This window comes from Ailuropoda melanoleuca, chromosome 1 (assembly GCF_002007445.2).
Source record: "Ailuropoda melanoleuca isolate Jingjing chromosome 1, ASM200744v2, whole genome shotgun sequence".
Classification (NCBI taxonomy): domain Eukaryota; kingdom Metazoa; phylum Chordata; class Mammalia; order Carnivora; family Ursidae; genus Ailuropoda; species Ailuropoda melanoleuca.
Genome location: NC_048218.1, coordinates 3,772,842 through 3,796,451, shown reverse-complemented (window position 1 = coordinate 3,796,451; position 23,610 = coordinate 3,772,842). Strand labels below are relative to the sequence as shown.

Genomic DNA, 23,610 nt, shown 5'->3' with positions numbered 1-23,610 from the left:
GCCTGCAAGACACACAGTAGATGTAACGACACAAACAGGTGAAAGAATGGAAAAAATGTACCATGCTAAAACTTGTCAAGAGAGAGCTGAAGTAGTTCTAGTAATAAAAACAAAGTAGGTTTCACGGTAGATAAAGAAGCTCATTTAAAAAATAATGGGGTCAGTTAATCAATCCTATACATGTCTGCAGTTATCATCAGAGTGTTTAGACTACATGAAGCAAAAATTGGTAGAACTGAGAGGAAAAAAGAGACAAATAGACAGCCCTTCCTCCCTCCCTGTCTTCTTTCCTTTCTCCCTTTGTTAAAAAGCCATTAGGTAGATCCGCATGAAGCTGGCAGTCAATCCGTGTGTGGAAGGCAGGTGCAAGGGGGCTGGAGGTTGGCTACACACAAGGCAACTGAGGCCATGGGAGCCTCATCTGTCACCATCAGAGGGGGAAGGTATAATTACGGAAAAGGGGAGCCATAGAATGAATGATCTGGCATTGGGTTGGAATTGAAGCTATTGGTGTGAACTCATATAATTGCACATATCCAGATAGGTCTAGAAGATTCAGAGATAAATCCAGATGTCGCTGTGTGTGTGCACATGTGTGTGTGTGTATTTTCCCTATAAGCCCTCCACTGATGGACCTGGCACATCCACACCTTGCATCAGTGAGCACACCTAATGCCCAGATCCTGGTCTCCAAACAATATTCTCAATTAAAAGGAACCAGCATCCTTAGAGAAATGCCTGGCCGGAAGAGGACAGGGTGAGTCTGGAACACCTCATTAAGTGAGAAAGCAGGAAAATACTCCAAGACCGAAGGCGACATGTCAGAGGTCAGAGAAGCCAGTCCGAAGTCCCACTGCCTAAATCTGGGGTATCTAAGCATCGAAATTTTAAAAACAACAGTGATTGATTACAACCCCTTGAATAGAGTAGGAATCCCTGCATCCACAACACAGAAACAATGAACAAATTAATGGGAATAATAGATTTTTTTTCTTGCAGTAGAGAGCACGTGGATAAATGAAGAAGGTATGAAGGTATCAGAAAATTTCCATTTGGCAACGACTATAAAAATAAGGAATTCAGGCAAAACCCATCAACAGATCCTAAAACCAGCGGGTAAAAATGGAGATGAAAAACGGGATTCTAAATAGACTGAAAATGTGTCCTCACAGAAAATTTATTAACTGCAGAGGGGAGAGAAGACATGGTGGGGAAACCTGCACAAATGACAGAAAGAGCGCCCCCAGTGACGGCCCATGGGCAGTGCATGCCCCCATGCACAGGTTCAGATGGAACCGTCACCACCCCCGCCATGTTCTGGTGCAAAAATGCATAACTGGGGTCTGATTGGGAGGAAACACCAAACTCCAGTTAAGGGATACTCTGCAAGATGACTGGTCCACAGTCCTCAAAAACGGTCAAGGCTATGAACGTCCAAGGAACACTGAGAAATATTCCAAACTGAGGGAGGAGAGGGGACTGGTCTATCTGAGCACAGGGGACGGTGAGACACAGTGTGAGAGGAAAACAAGCCTGCCCCCGATTTACAAATACCTGCATTCACTCGTGCGATCAGTACGCAGGGTACTTGCTATCACTGACCAGGAGTGGCTAGTCATTAGCTATTCCTGTTCTTAGATGGACAGATGAGTTTATCCGGACAACCCACCACACCAGGGTGACCTAGTGGGCACTGCGGCAGGGCCAGCGACACACACGGCCTGCCACACACCCAAAAAAAATTATGGCAGCACAAGAGTGTGTGTCATTTACGAAGAGCAAGGAACTCGTCAGAGGACAGCCACCTGAGCGTTCCCGTTCTTCCTCGGGCTTACTGGGAACTGTATAAAAATTAAAATATGCTCTGGGTCTTTGAGCAGCTGAATCAGAATCTGGGGGATATATGCAGAGAGACTGAGCAAGATTCTCCTAATATTAGCTAAGAATGAAGGGGCTGGCTGTCTGCAGTGTCTGACAAGATGCCCTCGCTGGACTTATCAGAGCCTTCACATGCACCTTCCCTCTGCCCAGCCTTGGAAACACAAACCTGAGAACAGCCCTGCCCTAGAATACATATGGGTAAACCAGAAGGTGGCAAGGAGATGACAGGGCTCTTCAGGGTTTTGTGGGAACACTTGGGTCCTGCTTTGAGCTGGGGTGAGGAGCGGGTGCAAAGAGGTCAGGAAGTGTGTCCTGGAAATGATCCAACCCCAGTAAAAGGGAGCTAAGACATTCTGCTGGGCAAAATGCAGGTGTCTGTGTGGCGACAATGCACTGACCAAGGGACCCAACCTTGGAGGACGTCATCACAGGACATCCTAATTCATGCTATAGCAGGGCTGCCCTGGGCTTTGAAGTGCTCCCCTGACAGCTCGGGGAGGCTCGCTCTCCAGACATACGCCTTGTATGAGCAATTCCTGCCGCTCAACCGTCAGGGCTCATAGAGCTCACGTGCTCAGCAGAGCCAAGATCGGGTCTCTGGCCGGGGGCAACATTACACGTTGGCGACGTGGTTTGGCCACCACAGGCATTTACTGTCCTGAGTGTGTGCCTAAGACTGGGGAGGACGCCATAGGACCGCAACAGTCCCAGACCGCAAAGGCTGTAATTACTACAAAGAAAAGGGCACAGGAAATACTGTAAACAAAACAGTATTTGGTGGCCCACTGGGTAGCAGAGCTAACGCGGAGAACAAGCTTACGTACTGTTGGTTCAGGTGCCGTGTGATCACAAAACCGTTAGCCAGACGCCCCTGAGGTGGGTCTAGGGGACCCAGAGAGCAGGAGAGCCTGAGACAAGCTCCTTCTCTGCCTGGTCGGCCTGGTGGTGGTCATCGGGGATGCCCGCGGCTCGGCCCTCCCTCACAGGGAAAGCTAGCAACATAAAAGGCAACCGATCACAGGACCTGGTTAGGATGACCTGGAAGCCGTGAAAATCATGCCATAAAACTCGATTACCAACTGCTATGCAGATGTCAGTGTGGGGTAATTAAACGTTTGTGTACGCATTTACCCCCGCAATCATTTTAAAAACTGAGAAGAGTAAAAAAAGAGGTGGGTAGGCAAAGATTGGTGCTTTTATAAGGTTTTAGTGGTCACGTATTTGTGGCGCCCCGGTAACCGACACTTCACTGAAACCTCATTCTCCAAGTGAGCTGGACGCTGGGGAAACACCACCTCGCCCAGCTCTCCGGCTGCTTCTCCCGTGACTCGCCAGAGCGGCTTCATCTCTACTTTGAGAAATGGATACGCTACTAACCGTTGTCATCAACGTCCAGAACATACCAATGAGACCACGACTCAAAACAAAATACAGTACAAATTTATTGACTCCAATCATTCTTAGTCAAGATTTAAGCAAAGGAAACAGACAACAGAATTGGATACAGATAAGCAATGGATTGACATTAGACAGAAATCCTATTTTACCATGAGTTTTCAGTTCCAAAAAGCTCATTCCTAAATAAAATTGAACAATGATTTAGTCTGCTAAGGCATTTGACAACAAAATATACACAAGTTGTTTATAACCACATTTGTTTAATAGTAAGATTTATTCAGTGAAAACTTTTAAAGTATTGGATTAATGTCAATACGAAATTACCCCTTTTGAAAATTAACATTAACCAAGTATAACTTTGTGGAAAATTTGAGAACAGCACTAATGAATGACTAGAGAGCACTCAATTCAATTATTTTCAAGATTTACAGTAAAATACTTTGGTTCCCAAACAACAGTCTCTGAAAGGAATTCCTTAAAAACCTGACGCTAACCCACGTCCTCCCCCTCCGGAACGTAAACACGACCGTCCAGTCTCCCCCGCCGCGTGGAAGAGACCGCGCAGAGAAGCGCCGAACGAGCACACTAACAAGGATGGAAACATAAAACTTCTTAAAGTGCTAAAGCCACAAAAGAAAACCCTATGTTTTAAACTTAAAAAAAAAAAAAAAGCCAGTGTTAAAGAACTTATTAAATGTATTAGCATTATTTAAATAATATCACTTCCCACAATTATTACAAAACACATCCATGAGAAATCAGAAATTGACAAAACGGACTTGTAATATTCCAATGTGAATTTAGTGCAATTTCTAAAGAAAGCGGCTGGCATGACATCTAATTACTTTTGTGGTAAGAAAACTTAGATGTCTTTAATTCCGAAGGTTCCAGATTCTGGCTGTGTACACACACACACACACACACACACTCAGTGGATTCTTGTGTCTCCCTCCCCCAGACGGGCCGCTGGCCTGCAGAGGAAGACTCCCCCGGCCACCACGAAGGGCACGCTCTACGCTTGCCGCGCAGCCTCTCCCCCGGTCAGCGCCAACGGGCGCTGTGTGCGGAGACGACTACCGCTGACGGACAGGAGCTGCCGCCTATTTTTTAAAAGGCTGTTAACGATCCACTCCAAAACAAAACCAAGAACCACATACATACATGCCCCCCCTGCAAATGCAAAAGTGACATCATGGTTGAACTCTTATAGACTCTGCTAGAACAATAAATGCACACTAGCCATAACTAGTTTTAAAGGTGAATATTCTGTTACATGGAAATATTACTATAAAAAATGCACATTACTTGTAACCTCCATTGCTGACTTTGATAAAAAGACATTTTAGGGTGTCTCTCTTCCCTCTCCCACGTGAAGAAAATGATTCAACAGAAAGTTCTCAGATTAACAAAGAATATATTAAAACATCTTACATTCTTTCCACAACTGCATAAAAAAAAAAAAGGCATCCTGAATACTTACAAGGAATACTGAGCTTTCTACATTTTCAAAAATGAGTGCTAATCAGAAAAAACATTTTCGAGAATACCTTTACAAGCTGGAGTCTTAACAATGAAAGACCAACCTGTCTCACAGACCGAGTGTCTGTCCACGGTCCGAGACCAACATTCTTAAATGGAGCGATTCGTATGTCTTTCATTATTTTACTTCCTGACATTTAAAAGTTACATGAGTGGAAGCATATTTTATTTTTTGACCACCAAAATAAACTCTTTCGGCCTGACACTTTGAAGGCAGAGTATAAAAGGTAATAGAAAAACTGGAACTGCATTATAAATGTTTTTGGTTCAAAATTTTTGAAATCTTAACGTTCCTGGCCTAGACAAAAATGTGAACGAACGAGACAAAACACTGGCAATTTTCAAAATCTAACAGATACGCTAAGCCTATATTTAGATCAAAAATATTTTTTACTGATTAACATTATTAAAAAATCTTCAAAAACGTAGCATAAAGTTCAAGTCCTGGGATACTGAATTTACAATGCCAAGATCACGTGTGCCGGGAAATTGCCGCACACGCTCTCACTGCCAGAAGCAAGGATTCCTCTGAGGGAGACTGTCGTTCGAACAAGTGACAGCTGCCAAGGTGTTCGGAGTAAGAAACAGCACATTATGCAGGGAATTAGTTCAATGAACAATAACCCACCCTGATGTTTCATGGAACACCATCTGCTTTAGTTTTATCTTTAAAATGCATAGACGTCTTCAAGAAAATATAAAGATGGCAATAAGCAGTCACTGAAACCTCATTTTATTTTCCTTTCTCCCCCAAATTTAAGAACAAAATTAGGAAGGGACCACTCGAGTATTTTGGGACTTGTGACAGTTTTCAAATGAAGAAATAAAAGGCAAAATTTCATATGCCATCTCTCCAATCTACAAAGCCAACTGGTATTTTATGAAAATGCTTGTGTTTCGATAACAAGTTAAGAATGTCTTTCCTACCGCTGGTACGGAACGTGGTGACAAGCCCGATGAGTCCCGAGCTCTTCTCTGCTACAGTGGTGCATGCTGAAGTACTCAGCAAATTATTTCTTAGTCACAGTAATTTTTTTTTGAGAGAATACCTTGTAAAAAAAAAAAAATTATTACACTTGGGAGGCTTCATCCATAGCACTACCTTAAAAGGATTTTGTAGTTTCAGCAATATTTCCACTTGTCCATACCTAACCCCTTGCTTATACGAGTGAAATAGAAGTTCTCCCTTTAGAAACACCCGCTGAGCTTCGGGTAACACCTACAAAAGCCGTTTAATGACAACTTATACAAAATACAAAAAAAAAAAAAAAAAAAAAAAAAAAAAGCAGCCCAAACCCTGTGGGCCAAAATAGCTAGCAAAAACTAATTCTGGACCCTTGATAGTGCCTTAATACAGATTTATCAAACGTGAAAGCAGAATGACTGCACTGAGGACATCTTACCACAATAAACTCCAACAAATTCTAACAGAAACAGAGGCAGGAAATGGTACGCTGGGAATACTGTTCTTGAGAGCACGTGGGGACTGCGGCGTGTTTTCCCGTGTCCCACCTTGGGAAGTCAATGCTAACTTGGGACTTACAGCAGCTGTCCTGACCGGGGGGTGTGGGACCGAGGTACCTAAGTGTATGTTCCAACCTTAATTGTTCCACTAATGCTGTTAAATTCAAAACGCCAAGTGCCTTATGCTACCTTTGTTTTCTGTCCCAAACACACTCAGATTTCCCACTGGTGGCAGCATGAATCGGAGGAGACAAAACACGTCCAGTCCCTCCAATGCTGGTCAGAGCCGAGACCTGGGGCCCGCGCACGGCCCAGCAGTTTTGATCACAATGCCTATCGCCATGGAAGCTTTTGTAAACGGGCTTGGAGGCCTTCCAGAAACCCTCACATTTTCATTTCCCAAATCTTCTATCATTAGTTATAGTAAATGACCCAAGAGAAGCTTTTGCTATTTTATAAAAATCTAAGTATTACTATTGCTGATTTAAATTTCTCACAATTTTCATACAAAAAAATTTCTACATGACCACAAAATACCAAATATTTATTGTTATCAAGTGTCAGGATAACTTATTAAAGTTGAGGCTTATCATTGTTTTATTGCTAAAGTATCCTAAGATCTAAGTCAACGCTGCAAACTACTCACTTCCTCCTGATACATTGTGGACTTCAGAATGTGGCTGAGATTGAACTAGAACTTAGGGGTCTGACAGAATCCAAAGAAATACTTGAATAGTATTTTACTGACTTCAAATCAGTAAAACACCAAAACCACCTCTGGGAAAAGATTATACTGACACCGTGGAATGAGGAGCCATGCAAACAACCAAGATCAAATTTCAACATGAATGAAGTCAAACCCTCCCGTGACTGTAAGGTCCAAAGCACAGCAGGTTTCAGTTTTCCTAAGTTGAGTGAGAACATTACTAATTAGTATCAATTTACCTCAAACTTCTATTCAAGCATAACAATTTCCAACCTTTATTATTCTCTCTTAAAAAATATTTTGTTTCTTATGCACGTTTCACAATGTAGGTTGAACTCTGCAGACCACGGCCCCTTCCGTGACAGGTGAGAAGGGACGGCCTCTCAGTTGTGGCTTTGCTCGTGACTCCAAAGACTAAAAGCAGTCTTGAATGTCCTATGGCACAGTTTACACATGAACTGTCTTTTAAAGGTGATTGCCGAAAGGGGGGGGGCATGGTAAAAAAGCGTGTCGGACTCCTGGGGCACAAACAGTTTCTCCGTGGCGGGAGCGGGGTTTTCAGCCAAGCCCGTGGGGCTGTCGGGCTCCAGAGGCTGGATCTTGGGCAGTGGCGGCGGCGGCGGCAGTGGGGGCGGGGACGGAGAGTTTGTGGGCACGGGGCACGCTTCCGAGTCTTTGTGCGCCGAGTCCTCCGTAGCCTGAGACATGTGCGACTGGAAGTGACTCCAGAGCCGGAAGTTGGTGCGGAAAGCTTTGTTGCACACGTGGCAGATAAAGGGTTTCACGGAGCACAGGAGCTCCTGGTGCCGCTCCAGCTGCTTGTGCGCCGTGAACGTCTTGCCACACTTCTCGCAGGGCCACAGGCTGGTGTCCTTGCTGGAGCTGGCGTCCTTGGGGGCGGCGCGGGCCTCGGGCGCCTCTTCCTCGGCCTCCTCCGCGGGCTCCTCTTTGACGTGGATCTTCAGTTGCTTCGAAAGGCTGAGGTCTTCGGGGAGACAGGAGGAGTCTTCCGAATCGAAGTTCACTTGCTCCGAACAATCACTGAACGCGTTGTCGTCTTTGGCGGCGACCGCGTGGTTGGCTTTATGAGGCTCGGGCTGGGCCAGGGGCCTGGCAGCAGTGGCCACGTCGCCGTTGTGGTCCAGAATGGGTAAGGAGAGGTTTTCGGCCGGCGCCATGGTGTTCTGATTATGGACTTCCACCTGGTGCCGCCAGATGCTGAAGGAGGACTTGAAGGTGCGCATGCACTCGAGACACGTCAGCTTCTTGTACTCACACTTGCTCTCGTGCTCCTGCTTTAGTTCCGGCGAGAAAAACCTAAGGCTGCAGTAGGGGCAAACGGTTGCGTTTCTGCATAATCGCTCGTGGTTTCCTTGCTCTAGAAGAGAAGAGAGCTTAGCATTACAGAGGCGGCACTGGTAAACCTCCTTGTTCTCTACTGGACTCTCGAGAGAAACATGCTCTTTGGGCTTAGCAGCTCTACTGACGCCAACGGGCTTTTCTCCCGGGTGCATTTTTATGTGCTGCTTGAACTGCGAGAGAAAGCGGTAGGCTTTTCCACAGTAAGTACAAATGTACGCTCCTTTGGCTCGCGACCGCAAGTTCCTCTTGATGGCCTGGGCCTGGGAGCTACTCGGCCCCTGGAACCCAGGCTTGCTGCGCCTCAGCTTAATGATCAGGGCCTTCTTAATCTCTCTCTCTCGCACTATGTCAATCAGCTTTCTTTGGAATTTCTCATCCAACACGGCATGTGAACTAGAGGCTGGTGACGGGTTCTTCACTATGCCGTGCTGGGTCTGACAGTGCGTCCACACTTTGAAGTTTGTGTGAAACCGCTTGTGACAGATGTCGCAAGCGTAGGGCTTCTCTGGGTTATGGTACATGTTAATATGGCGGTGAAGACCTGCAGTCGATCTAAAGATCTTAAGGCAATGTTTGCATTTAAATTTTTTGTTTGGTCTTGTTCCCTCCAACTCACCAAATTCATCTTTATTCAAGTCAGAATCTCGAAACTCTGCATCGGGGAGAGGAGGGCTTGAGCCCTCCTCGAAGTTCTCTTCGGACACCGGAGACCCGTGCTCGTCCTCCTTCACCTTCTTCAACGGCAGCCTTCGGTCCGCCTGGAACCTCCTTTTTGCCGGGAGCCTGCTCATGTCTTTTTGGTCGTCTTCGGTTTTCAGGGAAAGGTCTCTGGTGGCGGCCGACGCGGCGGCCGTGTCTCCCACGGTGACACGGATGATGTCGGAGGGGTCCGACAGCGGGCTGCAGGGCTCCGTCTTGATGCGGACCTCAGTCACGGCAGGCTCTCCCTCCCTCTCCGTGGACTGGGAGGCGCTGAAGGACCTGAGTCGGTGGGGCTGGGGCGCGGGGCTCCGCTCATCGAGGGCCGCCTTCTCCCCGCACTCCTTCAGAGATGACTTCTGAGACAGAGCACAGAACACACCCCCCGGCAAGTCGCCGGCCACTGAAGAGGGCCCCTGGGAAGACTTCAAATCTATGGAGGGTGAGTAGACGGGCACCTGGCTGTCCATGGACAGCGACCGTCTGAGCAGACTCTTGACGAGCGGGCCGCTTCTGTCGATGCCTGGCTTTCCGGAGCCAGAGCTGCCGGACGGGACCACCAGCCCCAGCTTGGAATAGTACAGCAGGTTTCTGTCTTCGCCTGGACCACCTCCTTTGTGAGTTTCCTTCAGCACATAGGGGGTCTCCGATGAGCTTCCGAGAGTCAACACCGGGGGCCGTGGTCTCTTCAAAGCCAGCTCTATGGCTTTGCCTTTGGGAAGGTGGCCACTCAGACCGGCTTTATCATCCGTCGCCTCTCTGTCCTGCAGAGGCTTGGAAGGCAGCGGTACATTCCTTTTCACCAAACTGCTTCTGCTGGGGTCATCCAGGGGCCCAGAGTGCTCCAGAGACTTTGCGTAGCCCGCAGAACCATCTTTCGGCCAACTCTTTTCGGCTAGTGGCAAGCCATGGAGCGGCTCGGCTGGTTTGGGAACGTGGGGCTTACTGGTGCTGGTCTTGACTGCAGTGCTAGGGGAGGGCCGGGACGTATGGCTTAGGTTGCCTTGATTCTGACTCACGGTTTTTCCCTGTGCTTCGTTTCTACTTTGACAAACGATGACGCTTCTCTTCTGAGAAATGCTTTCATCATCTTCTATGAATATTTTTTTCCTGCTGGGACATGTTGGAAACGGGGCCTGAGGTGTTTTAGAGACGATGTTGGTCAGAAAGGAAATCCCAAGGCTATAGCCTAGTTCTTGCACAGCCGCAAGACTGCTTTTCTCAACAAATAAAGATGAAGAATAAATGTAGTTCAAAACGTTATCAAAAGCATCTGGTTCACAAAAGTCAAGCTGAAAGACAGTCTGTGACTCATTCTCCTTGTTGGTGAATAAACTCTGGAAGTATTCACTGCTGGCGGCCAAGACATTTTTATGCGCTCGAAATTTCTGGTCTCCGACAATCAGGAGCACGTCACACAGCTGTCCTTTGAGGCGCTCCTCGTTGAGCGCGCTCAGCAGAGAGATGGCATGTGCCGGGTTGATGTAATGCAGCAGTCCCTCCATCGCGGGTGCTTATCTGAAAGACAAAGTATACAATGATTGTGAAAAATGTGGTGAAAAGCTCTCCATGGGACGAAACGCTCCTCAAGGGCCAGGAGCCCTAGCTGTGTTTTCACAGGCACCAGTACTGAGCAGACTGTAGGCAGACAAAAGGTGTGCATGAACGACCTTATTTCAACAACATGGGAAACAGCAGCCGGTGGGTCTCGGGGCTCGTGGAGCGTATCAGTCACTATCACTGAGCGGTGCGAGGGCTGAAGACTCAGCTTGGGTATTCTCAATCCAGCAGACGGCTGCGGGGCCTCGGCAGCAATGCAGAGAAGCACTGTCTGAAATGAAAGGTTTGTCAGTTAGGGTTCTTATCCATTCGATGCTTGGTTCTATCCCTTTTAGTTCAGAGTGTAAGCATGAAGAATCGAAGCTCCAGAGTCTACGATTCTGAAAGGAAGTCAGTCTTATCACTGGATGTACTTATCCACCATGTGAACTGCGAACAGTGGGTTGCAAAGGGGGGGGGGGTCTCACCAGACCTTTATAAATAGGGAAAAATCTGGAAAAAGAAAGAAAAATTTCACTTACTGATTACTACTGTATCACAGTGTTCAGCAAAGGTTAGAATGTTGAACAACAGAAGAGCTTGGTTTCTTTCTTACGCGAACCACCTTGCAATCTCCTGAATACTATTTTCTTACCAAATCACATTTTCAATGATAGCAAAGGAAACTGCTGCCTGATCCAAACGTAATTATTCCTAATTGTAAATGAAGGGGTTTGAAATGAGATCACACTGCAATTCTCTCCCAATCTAAAGGTGAGATGTGAAGGCCTGGGAGCTGGGTGCAGGCTCTGGCAGAGGCGCTGGGGTGAGAGGCTGCCCCCTTCCTGGCTGAGTACCAGGTCCCTCCCGTGAAATGGGTGGACAACTGTGTCCTCCTTTAGGGTTGTTGCAAACGCTGGATGAGCCAGCATCTCTTATAAGGCAAACATTTAATTCAGTCAAAGGAAAAGGTCCATATTAATGCCACTCATGCTCTCAACAAAGGGAAAGCCACTTAGCACAGAAACGATGCTGGACTATCCAAAGCTGACCCTTCACTTGGGCTCCTGTTACTGCAACACCTCATCTCTGTAGTGTCTCCCTTAAAATAGCTACGACATTTAGGGGCACCTGGGTGGCTCAATCGATGACGCGTCCAATTCTTGATTTTGGCTTAGGTCATGATCTCGGGGTTGTGGGATCAAGCCCTGTGTCAGACTCCACAACCTGCCTGAGATTCTCTCTACCCCTCAGCTTCTCACCCCTCTAAAAAACCAATAAAATAAAAATAGTTACGACACTTATTTTTTAATGGATGTCTTATGACATTTATTTTTGAATGGAGTCCAAGTAACTAAGACTGTGACAGTTTTATCTTTCTCTAGAGGGCAGGTTGTAAATGTACTAAACTCGGCACAGGACATTGGCAAGTTCTCCTCTGGTTTCAAAGGATCAGCCTTTGCCGGTCAACCAGCACACAGACTCTTCAGAAGAGCCCACGAAGAAGATTTTGCTAGGCCACCAACCTAGAATGACCAAACATGGTACACAAACTTCTCTATTACTGATTCCCCACTATGGTGCCAACTCAATCTAATGGGTTCTGAGACATGACTGCTTCCAGGGATGATGTCCCCAAACACATGCCGTGGTCAGAGTGTATGGAGTTTCTGCTCATTCCTACCTTCCGTCATTTCATATCAGTGGCAAATTTTAATTCCTCTATTTGCGACTGCTTGATAGAGACCTTTGCCCTTCCTTTTCCATTAGCCATTTTAATTTCTCCCTTAATCCTACTATCATGTCTCAACAATCATGCATTTATTTATGTACCCCTGTATCATCTTTCACAAAGGTCAGCAGAAAAAGAAATAACTTGTAATGCCACAACTCAGCTGTGTACTCAATGCCATTTTTAACGCTAATAATTTTTGAAAAACCTAGTTTGGATGTTGCCACAGGAAAAAGCAACAGATGTAAAATTAAAAGCATGGACAAGTATTTTTCAAAAGGGTTTCTTACAATCAATGTAGTGATTAGAAACTAGCAATTAAAATCATAAACTAAGGCAGAGTTTCCTGCATCAGAATGCCTCAAACACAGGGAGGCAGAGACCTTGTGAAACGTCAGTCTCAGTTACATAAGCGCATGTCTACACATGTGGGCACACACAACACATCCGTCCTGTGAGCCGGGGTCAAGACGGTTGGAAAGTCAACACTGTAGGCTAGTCAACCTCTGAGGCTCAGTTTCCCCCACTGCAGAACACGGCTAACAGCAGCTACCGCCCAAAGCTATTGTGAGACATAAATGAGAACACAGTATCTGCACCTAGGACACACTACGAACTGTGCCAGAACTTCACACGTCACTCATCGTTCGCTCACTCAACAAAATGCTACTTGAGAAGGTCTGAAGGCAGGGAGCCGTAAGAATCACTGATGAGCAACGAGCTCTGCAAGCAGAGGGAAGAGCCCAAGTCACAGCAGGACTGGAGCAGGGAGCTGCGGAAGAGACGGCAGGAAAACTGAGCTTTCCACCGGAAGTGACAAGGGCACTCGCTGGAAGATTCTGACAGAAAGATGACATTGAATTATGTCATCCTTTGAATTATGTTTCAAAAGGATCACTCTGGCTCCGCTGTTGAGAATGGATGATAACAGGCAGGAAAGGTGGAAGCTGGGAGACCAGCTAGGAGCCTACAGCAATGAGACAGTGGAGACAGGACTGTGGCCCAGACCAGCTAGAGTCTACGGCAATGATCCGCGTGAGACTCGACGGTGCCCGGCCCAAGGTGGCAGTGGAGGGAAAGGCAGTTATTTGGATTTCTAATGGACCGACCATAGCGGATAAGAAGGTGAGGAGTTAAAGAGAGTTCCAAGAATTGTACCACAACAGCTGGAAGGATGGCCTTACTTGAAATGAAGTTTAATGGAAAGACTGGTTCAGATATTTTTCAGGAATTCAGTCCGATATTCTAAATGTGAGCAGGCATCTATTCATTAACGTACCGTTCACGGGCACCCCTTCTTGCTTCACTCTCCTACAACCTTTCCTGTGCTTCCTGGGATCACTTTCCAAATAAACACCTACTCTGAATCTGTGGCTCAGGGTCTGCTCTGGGGGGTCCAAACGAAGACACCCAGGGCACCTGAAAGCACAGGTGAGGGCTAAGGGAGTGCATGAGTACTAAACCAAGTGAGAATTTCCACGTCCTTGGGCACGAAACAAACGCAACCGCACACACCGTCTGCACTCTAAGGCCATATACGAAAACCAACATGGTTCAGAAAAGTTTCCTTCTTTTGCTTTTTTCAACTTACCATGAACCCTGCCTTTGTTCTAAATCACTACTTCTAATCCCTTAAGCCACAGGCTCCCATACTTTTTGAATGAAGACATTTTGGAATTAGGGTAAGTCACTCAGAGGTGGGTTATATGAGAAAGAGTCACTGTCCTTGAAAACTGCTTAAAGCGATTCATTTGGGATCCCCTCCATTTAGAGTCATCAGTGAGACTGACTGCTTGGAAAGGGGCCAAGCACGTCAAATTCTGGATATGCGGGTGCGGGCGACGCCACAGTCCTGCCCGCCCACCCGCTCTGGCGCCAACTGCACATGCAGCAACAGCTGCCCTGTGAGCGCTCCCTCTACCACGTACTACTGCCCACACTTTCACACCCTCACGGAGTTGTACAGCAACCCTAGCAGGCAGGTACCGTGATTATCTGAGATGAGACACACAGGCACAGAGGTCAAGGACCTGCTCAAGGTCCCACCAAGTGCAAGCGGAAGAGCAGGACTCACACCACGGGCCGTGGCTGCAGGGGCCGCTCTCTAACCCCCACACCACGCTGTCTCCAGTTCCCTGCTTCATTCCGCACAGAAACATCGGAGCTGGGCATCGTCCACACACCTGTTTTACAAATGAGGAGATGGAGGCACTGGGAGAGTGCACGCTGGGCCCAAGGTCACACCACCGGCCAGCAGCAGGGAGACCTGGGAGTCGTGGCCCAGAGCCTGGACTCAGCCACCCCCTTCCACACTTCTCACGGCCTGCCCGATGTCTGGCGGGACACGGAGGATGGAAGCCCTACAAGCACGGGCCTGTCTCACAGCTCTTTGAGACCCATGCAGTGGGAATGGGACAGGTCAGTCCCTCAGCACGTGACAGCGAGCAGAGCCCCGGACAGGGCGCGTGCAGGTGGTGGCATCAGGGGCAGCTGAGAGGCACGTCAGGGGAGGCACTCTACAGACGATGCTTCTGAAAGAGCAGGAGTCAGGAAGGAAGGGTGAAGGGCATTCCAAGGACAGGAGCAGCATCGGACGGCACAGAGCCGAGGCGGAGTGGCTGGAGGGAGCACAGGCTGGGGGGGGGGCAGGTAATGAGGCTGTGGAGGGGACGGACGCAGGAGGGCCCCAAGGGCTAAGCTAAGGCCACTCCAAGACCCGAAGAGGAGAAGGACCTCCTCTAGCCTCTCGGGCAGCCCGGGACAAAATCCAGAGATGTCTGGAGTGACAGGAAAGCAACGCGGGGCATGCAGACTCCTCACCCACCCTCCACCTGAAGCCCTTGCTTTTACCTTTTTCATTATGAAACTCAAACATCACGGGCCCTTTCCTGGTCTAGCTGCAAACAACTGACATTTTGGAATTTTGTGTTTTAAGGAGAGTAGGTGTATTTATTGAGCTTAAGGACTTAACTAAAAATATAGAATGCTCCACTAAGGATGTAGGCCGAAAGGGGGTGGAAGTCACAACCACTGCATTTCATGAGCTAACCCAGTGGGACCCCCGGGGGCGCCGGGATGTGCGGACTGAGTGCCCACCCCCTTTGTTTTTCCTGCTCCCCAGCCCTCAGGTAAGACTGACTTTGCTGCCAAATGTACCTCTTCCTCCACAAATCCGCTGGCTCATCAAACTCCGACTTCTCATCTACGTTTTAATGATGAATTAACCAGGACCTCTGACTTACAGAAGACTGTGCATCACACACTGAAAAGCTCTCACACGGAACTGCGTGTTGCCCCCGGGTCTGCCCCCCACTCCTTTTCCATTGCTCATCTCCACCTGACTCATCGGGGCAGAGCTCCTGCTATCACTGTAGTCATAGTGAGAAGTCTTGGCGCTCTGAAGAAGAAAGTGGGTGAAATGTGGACCGAAGAGCCGTTTACGATGGACAGAAAGAGCTCAGCGGAAATCCCCCAGGAAAGCCAGACTCTGAAATGGGGCTGGCGTGCTACCGCCTGGATCCTCGCACACACAGATCTTCCCAAACTCTGCCTGAATTGTTCCTATTTCATGCTGTTTCCTGAAATTTCAAAATGAGAATCTTTACAGTTAACAATTCATGGAACTCACAGCTCCATGGAAAAGACCTTCAAATCAATATTTGCCTCCAGTCCCGGCTCTGTCACCTACTAGGAATGTAAGCTGGTAAAGATCACTCGACCCTTCTGAGTTGTAGTGTCCTTCACCTGTTAGATGCGGCTAACCCCACTTAGCACATAGGATTTTTATGAAGAACAAGACGCATGGCATTCACCAGCTCCTCGTGTATGTAGCACTTCCTATATGGCAAGCATGCATTTTATGTCCTTCCTCTCTTCCTCTCCTGAATGCTATGGCCCCAAATGTTATAAATCATAAGAGATGCTGGTGATGGGAGAGGAGTGAGCTGGCCAGCTGCCTGTTGTCCAGCCGCACACATTCCCGTGGTAGGACAGAGACACATAAAAATCAAATAGGATGAAAGATACAGACAATGCTAGGAGAATACTGATTTCCGGCAGCAGTTAATTTGGCCGAGTGGTGGCAGGGTGGGTGAGTGCACAGTGGGGACATCAGGGAAGACTTGGGACTCACCGCTCACTCCACTATTGTAATAGCAAAGATTCCACTCTTCACATTTCTACTACAGAAACTTTTCAGAAGTACACATCTGATTGTGCCAGGCTTAAAAACTCCTACTAAAGGCTTGCACTGGCCTCAAGTTCCAATCCCCTAGCACGGCCACAAAGCCCTTCACAACTGAACCGCAGAAAATTATTTTATACCAACGTCTCAAATTCCTCAGGAACTACATGCCAACAGAGGCAGGGATTCGTGTCTTAATAGAAATCAATTCAATGCAAATACTTTCCTCTTTATACCAACATTAGATCAAGGAGTTAAGATTTTTAAGGGGATGGAGGGAAGGTAGACAATTCTGGAATACAGAGCATTCTGGAGATGTGTGCAGAAAAGAGCAAAGCACAGCTAAGCACTGGGGATAAAAAGGCACCAATAGGTGAATGAGGGGCCCAGAAAGGAAGACGGGAAGAAACCAAGATAACCTCACTGACTTTCAAGTTTTGGAGACTAAAACTCGGCTGGTGTCAGGGCTAAGGTACACATTACAATTCAAACTTGATCCAAGATTGGCGCATAAAACCCTTGGTACCACTTCCATAGGAAAACGTCTTATACCCAAAACATTAACCTAAAACCGAACTCTGCACACATGATCCTTTGGAATGTTGGGGGCTGCTTACACAGTCCCAATCATTACACCAATAAAAAGGAGGAACACGTCACAAAGCAAGAATCTCGTCAGAAAAACAAAGCACCTACGTATGACTTTGGAGCATACACATACCACTCAGCCCAAACCTTCACGTCTGGATCAAGGCCTGACACTCCACTTGATTTCATTATTCGAAGGAGACAAAAAGTGCTCTAAGGTAGGTTATATCCATCACTTGGTGACAATGCAGACATGCAGAAATCATCTAAGGCTTCTCAGATTTCAAAGCCAGCCTTCCTCAATCAGATCCCTCCAGTGAAGGAGTGTCACCCCTTTGGGTCCAGTCTCACCCCATTTTCAGTCTCTCCAGATGAGGGCTGACTCTAGTTTCGGGGTGTGCTCTGCTGTAACACAGCTTGGACCCTTCACAGAGCGGCCGCTCTTGTTTGGCTCTGGGAGAACCACCCCCGTCCCAGGGTCGGAGCCGCTCTCTGCTAGCTTAGGGGCAGGCACAGAACCAAAGCCACGCAGACCGCAAACTCTCTCCCCAGAAGATGGGCCCAAAAATGCAGTTGGCTGGTGCCTACTATACTGATTCCTGCCAGTTACCTTGGTTTCCGTACTTCCGGGCCCAATTCTCTAGCTTTTCCTTAACCCTCGGGAGCAGCCCTGTCTCTACAATAAATTCCTTGTTCTATTCAAGCTAGCCTGTTTCTGTTCTTGTTATTAAAGGACCCTAACTGATTACATTTCCAAGTGTTACTCATTCTTCCTGCCATGCTCTCCAAGCCCAACCTTTACAATCCTGCTGCTAGACAGAGCTTCCTAAGACAAGCTTCAAGCATTCATTGGACATACACACTAGGGAATACTATTATGAATTCAACTTATTTATTGAGCTCTTAGTATGTGTAAGGCATGGTTAGACATGCCTGAAATACAGGGATGCACAAAACAGACAAGGCCCCCAAATTCTGGTGCGGTAAATGAGATAACAAACAAGAAAACAAATAAAAAAGGTAGCTTCAGGCTGTACTATGGAAATAAATAGGGTGCTATAACCGGGTGGAGAAACTAGGGGTTTGGAGAGAGTGCTGAGGAAATGGTTCAATGGGATATATTAGCTGAGTGCTAAAAGCTGGCCGAAAAGAAATAATAATGAAAACATGGTTCTCTGTTAGGTTAAAATGCAAAATTTCAAAACACAGACTCTACACCTCTGTGAATCTGGTCACGAACTACTTTTTAAATTTTCTTTCCCTTCATTATTCCCTTTTGATGACTTCCTGCTTCAGATGCTGTGTCTGAGACACAACCCGAGTGTCCGGCTTCTCCCACTACAAGATCTTGAATGTCCAAAACCTCATCTACCCTTCTCCAGGACTCCACTCAGCTGAATGCTCATCATCCTTCAAAGCTCTCAGCTCAAGTCCAGTCCCTCCATAAAGCCTTCTGCCACCGGCTGGACTGTGTCCCCCTCTCCCTGTTCCATCACATGCTGAAGCCCTAACCACCCCCGCCCCGGCACCTCAGAATGCAAGCATATTTAGGGGCACCTGGGTGGCTTAGTTGGTTAAGTGTCTGCCTTTGGATGGGGTCATGGGTTCGGGGTCCTGGGATGGAGCCCCACACTGCTCAGCAGGGAGCCCACTTCTCCCTCTGCCTCTACCCCTCCTCCCTACTTGTGCACACACATGCACTCTTTCTCTCCATCTCAAATAAATAAATAAAATCTTAAAAAAAAAAAAAGGATGCAAGCATATTTAGACAGAATCTTTAAAGGTATCATCAAGTTTTAATGAAGACTTTAAGGTGGGCCCTAATCCAATCTGACTGGTGTCAGAGGAGGAGATAAGGACACCAGCACACCGAGGGATGAGCACATGACGACAGGAAAGACGGTCCTCTACATGCCAAGGAGACAGGCCTCAGGAGAAACCAACGCTGCCCACACCCTGACCCTGGACTTCTAGGCTCCAGGAGGAAACACATTTCTGGTAAGCCCTCCAGTCTGCGCTGCTTTGCTTTGGCAGCCCTAACTAACCTACAGACATTCCCTGATTCCTTCAGTTTATAATGAGAAAGCACCTTTCAACTCTGGTATCACAGAGACAGACTGGCACCGTTCACATGTTTGTTTATTTGCTGCCAGATATTGTTTGTCTCCCCAATAGAACTGTGAGCTGTGTGAGGACTAACAATCTACTTAATATCTTAGGTGCAACCTGATATCTTGCACAACAATAAATATTTGTTGATTTTTCTGTAGCCTGATAATCCAATTATATGCAGGACTAGAAATCATGCCTTTCGTTTGTTTTCCTAAAGTAAAGCTGGTCCCATCACTGCCTTTTAGAATTGTATATTGATTTTTCTATCACTTCCTGGATAAAATCCAAACTCTACATACAGACTGGCATACAAGCCTCTTCATAGTCTGGTCATAATTTATCTTTCTGCCCTCTCTGGACGCTTCTTGCCATCTACCTACAAAGCTGTACATCAATGTCCACCACCAGACATACCTTTCTTACCTTCCCTTGCTCAGATGTCACCGTCTCTGCAACTCTGGTTACTGTGCCCCCAGCCAATGGCTCAGTCCTATCTGAACTACCACAATATTCCATCCACCTGTCTGCAGTAACAGCACAACTATTTTGAGTGACCTGCTTTTCTATCTACCTCCCTTGTGAGAGCCCTCAAAAGGAAGAACGCTTATTTTCGTCTGTGTATCCCTAATGCTTAGCACAGGCCTGGCAAGTGTCTGCTAGGGTAAAGACAGAAACCATTACGCTCAAGGTTCAAGACCCGCACCTGCTCACCTTTACTGCTCCAGCATCTGTTAAGAGCTTAGCATGTGGCAGCTCTGCTCTCTGTGTGAGCTCTTGTGGCTTACAGGTCTACTGGAGGACTCCCAGATGTGTATCTCTGCTTAGACTTCTCCTTGGGATGGCAGGTGCCTGAACATTTCCATCACAGCAAACTTCACATGCCCAGCGCAGCACTTAGGGCCCACTTCCCTCGCCCCTACCCCACATCTGCTTGTCCTCACACGTTCCTCATTTGGTTAGGTGTGCTGCCAACCACCAGCTCTCCCAAACCGGAAACCTCTTTCCTCTCCAGCCCATCAGCACAACCTGGCAAACTTCACTTGTAAACAGCTCTAGAATCAGCTCTCCTCATCCTTATTGGCTCTGGGACAACTAGAATTGTTCCTTCAGTCATCTCCTGCTCACCTAGAGACTCCCAATAACCAGTCTCTGGTCACACACCCAGCATCCCTTACCATAAACACTGTTAGGTTCCTTAAGACTGGGCTTATCTCCTTTTCACTCCACGTTCAATAGTATTGCATGAATTAATAAGCAAACCAACACCCCAAATTTCTACTTTCTTTTTATCAACAATATTTAGGAATACTTAAATTTAGAAGTAATGACAATTGGACATTAGAGGTGGATGAAGGATTTACTCCAAGCATCAGAGGGGAGAAAGGATTTAAGAATAACTGTCAATGAGAAATCCAAAATCGATTAGCCCACTTTGTCCCCTTGAACAAGGTGCACAGACCACAATGCAGGCTCCTTGTTGATGACTCAGGGTCATCATTATGAACAATCACTGGACTATGCTGTAATACGCTGATGCCCTCTAATGCCAGAGGTGGGCAGAGCTGGTAGCTCCCGCACTAAAAGACCCCGGGATGCTACACAGTGCGGGGTCTGATGAACCTTTGCCCCGCTGGACCACTGTCTGGCATTCCCGAGGGAGAACCGGTCTCTGAAACCACCCCACCCCCACACGTGCTGCTCAAGTGGCATTCTCCCGAAGCACGAGCCCTGCGTTTGCAGGGCATTAGCAACCGGGGTGCAGGACTAGCGCCGAGAGGCTCCCCTAGGCTGCGATCCTTCACAGGCCGCTACTGAACTCGAGATAAGCGGTCTGGGCGGTCAGACAACCCATGAAAAGAAGCCGGGAACTCCCGCCGGCGGAGGTCTCTGAGCGGGGGTGCCCAGAGCCGCTGGTCCCGACCCACCCCCTTCCCCAGCGCCTCCGGCCGCAGGTTCCCAGTGGGGAACCGTCCACAGGCCCGCACAGAGGCCTGCGGCCAGCGGCGGGGAGTCCGAAAACCGAGTCCTCCGGGGGTTCTGGAGGAAAAGGAGCGCGCTCCGAGGCCACGCGTCCCGCAGAGGGCCGGCCAGGGAGGCGAACGGGGGCGGGGCCCGCAAAGTCAACTTGGGCTGCGCAGGGGTTTCGCCGGCGGCTGCCGGGCGGGACCGAGGGGCCACGGGACGCAGGCTGCGGCAGGTGCGGGGTCCGTGCCACCCCGCAGCTTCCGCCTACCCCACCCCGTCCCCGGCGCGACCCCACGCCTGCACCGGACCGGAGCACGCGCCCGAGGCCGGAAGGCGTCCTAACCGCTCGGCGCACATACGCGCGCCGAGGCCAGGGCGTCCGGCCCAGGGGGCACCTGGCCGGGTGAGGGAAGACCAGCCGGGGATGGAGCGTGCGCACTGGCGAGGGCGAGGCCAAGTGCGGGCAAGGAGCATGCGCAGCGTGAAAGCACAATCGGCTACGTGGGAGCCTGGGGCATGCTCGGTGAGAGCCCGGACCCCGCGCACGCGCAGAAGGTCTCGGAGCCCGCAACCCGCTGGTGGAGAGAAAAAAGAGGAGAGAAATCACCTCAGAGTTACGTCAGGAAAGGCCGCGTTTTGCGAGGAGGCTGTGGCCTCCCACAGGGCCCCGCAGTTCTCCTAGGGCGAGGGGCGTGACAGTTACTCACCGGTCTCCAGCCCCGAGGCAGACGCCGGGCCCCTTTCCGCTCACACTCGGCTCGCGCGCGCCGCAGCCGCCGCTGCCGCTGTGATTCCATCCATCTTGAATTTGACGTCATCCCACACCAGGGATGAGGTCATCGCAGGCAGCGCTCGTCACGTGCGCGGCGCTGTGATTGGGCCCCGGGCGCCGGGGGGCGGGGGCCGTGAGGCGGCGGCGGGGGTGGCGCGGGACTGCTTTGCGCGGTCGTCCGCCGCTCCCGGCCCGCGCGACCCGACGGCGCCCCCGCACGCCCCTCGGGGGCCGTCCCTCCGTCGGGGAACGTGGGCACAGGGCGTCCCCTTCGGGGCGCTCGCCGGCGTGCGCCGAGGGTGCACGGGGTGCGGGGCTTGCAGAACTGACCTCGCGCGCCCGCATGTCTTCCCGCTGCAAGGGCCGCTCAGGAAGGACACCGGAGAGCGAGCAGGGGAGACGGGGCTCGCGGTCCGTCGTGTGCGTGGGCAGGTCGGGGTGGCGGCTCCGGTCACCGCGCGGCAGCACGCAGCCTGCACCTTCGGTCCGCCTTCGGTGACCGGCGGCACCTAACTTTCTCCGATGTCACTTGTCCGATAGCCCTCAGACCGCTCGCGCTCTTGGAGTGAATACAAGCTCACTGATTAGGAAGCTCAGGACCAGAACTGTGTTAGGACAAACGCCAGGCTGTAAACTCGGACTGTGAAGACCAGCTACACATAACATCTCGATATGTCCCCCAGAGCCAGAGCGGAGGGGATTGCTAGGGGGAGCAGGTTGCCTTCTAAAGCAATGATTTTAGGTCAGGTTTTAAGTCGTGGTTAATAACTTTTAAAATGTCTGTTAATTTTTCAGTGTAATTTTTAACTTTGTTTTTATTTACTTATTATTTTTAAGTAATCTCCACACCCAGCCTGGAGCTAGAACTCACAACCCTGAGATCGAGAGTCACAGGCTCTACCCACTCAGCCTGCCAGGCACCCCTCATTTAATTTTTTAAAACTTGAGTTTATGCACATGACCCTGGTTAAAATAATTCATGAAATGTTTGAGGAGCATGTGTAACAAACAATCTCACATTAGGTTGATAAAAATTAGCTTGTTCGATAGAACAGTTTTATTGCCAATTGTTTTAGTTTCACTAATTTTAAGAGGACTCCTAATTTCAAAGGAAGAACGTTGCACCTGAAAATGTTCTCTTACAGCTGTTGACTTTAAGGTGTGTGTTTCTATTTTGTTTTTTTTGTTTTTTTTTTAAAGATTTTATTTATTTATGTGACAGAGAGACAGCCAGCGAGAGAGGGAACACAGCAGGGGAGTGGGAGAGGAAGAAGCAGGCTCCCAGCGGAGGAGCCGATGCGGGACTGGATCCCGGAACTCCAGGATCACGCCCTGAGCCGGAGGCAGACGCTTAACGACTGCGCTACCCAGGCGCCCCTGTTTTTCTATTTTGAACTGAGTAGTAGTAGAGCAGAAAAGTGGCTTTGTACTCAAGGGAGGCTACAAAGATGATTTTAAGTCTTTCAGAGGGCCGTGAGTTTTAGGGTCCCTTGGGATTAGTCTGGGCCAGCACACATTGTTATCCCCATTTTGCAGGTGGGGAGCCAGTACCAGCTGTGTGGTAAGAGCCAGAGCTAGAAGCCAGGTTTTTCCAGTTAACTTCTGTACCAAATGCCAAAAGCCATCTCTCCCAGCTTGCCTTCCTTTTCTAGCTGACTCGGGAAGACATA

At 48.8% G+C, this 23,610-nt stretch overlaps 1 protein-coding gene across 5 annotated transcripts; it reads right to left on the bottom strand.

Moving 5' to 3' along the window:
- Window positions 1–3,306: 3,306 nt before the first annotated feature.
- Window positions 3,307–22,007, bottom strand: ZBTB21 (zinc finger and BTB domain containing 21). 5 transcript variants are annotated; one of them, XM_019803013.2, is made up of 3 exons: window positions 21,876–22,007; window positions 8,967–10,567; window positions 3,307–8,366 (listed from the first exon to the last, which is right to left on the bottom strand). In XM_019803013.2, the coding sequence occupies exons 2-3, from the start codon at window positions 10,552–10,554 to the stop codon at window positions 7,372–7,374; spliced, it is 2,583 nt and encodes an 860-aa protein (XP_019658572.2). In that variant the 5' UTR covers window positions 10,555–10,567; window positions 21,876–22,007; the 3' UTR covers window positions 3,307–7,371. The 5 variants fall into 5 exon arrangements, with proteins under 5 accessions (XP_019658572.2, XP_034511268.1, XP_034511262.1 ...); XM_034655377.1 differs by adding an exon at window positions 10,720–10,880 and having other exon boundaries at window positions 3,307–10,567; window positions 21,876–21,981; XM_034655371.1 differs by lacking the exon at window positions 21,876–22,007 and adding exons at window positions 10,720–10,880; window positions 19,915–21,839 and having other exon boundaries at window positions 3,307–10,567.
- Window positions 22,008–23,610: the final 1,603 nt, after the last annotated feature.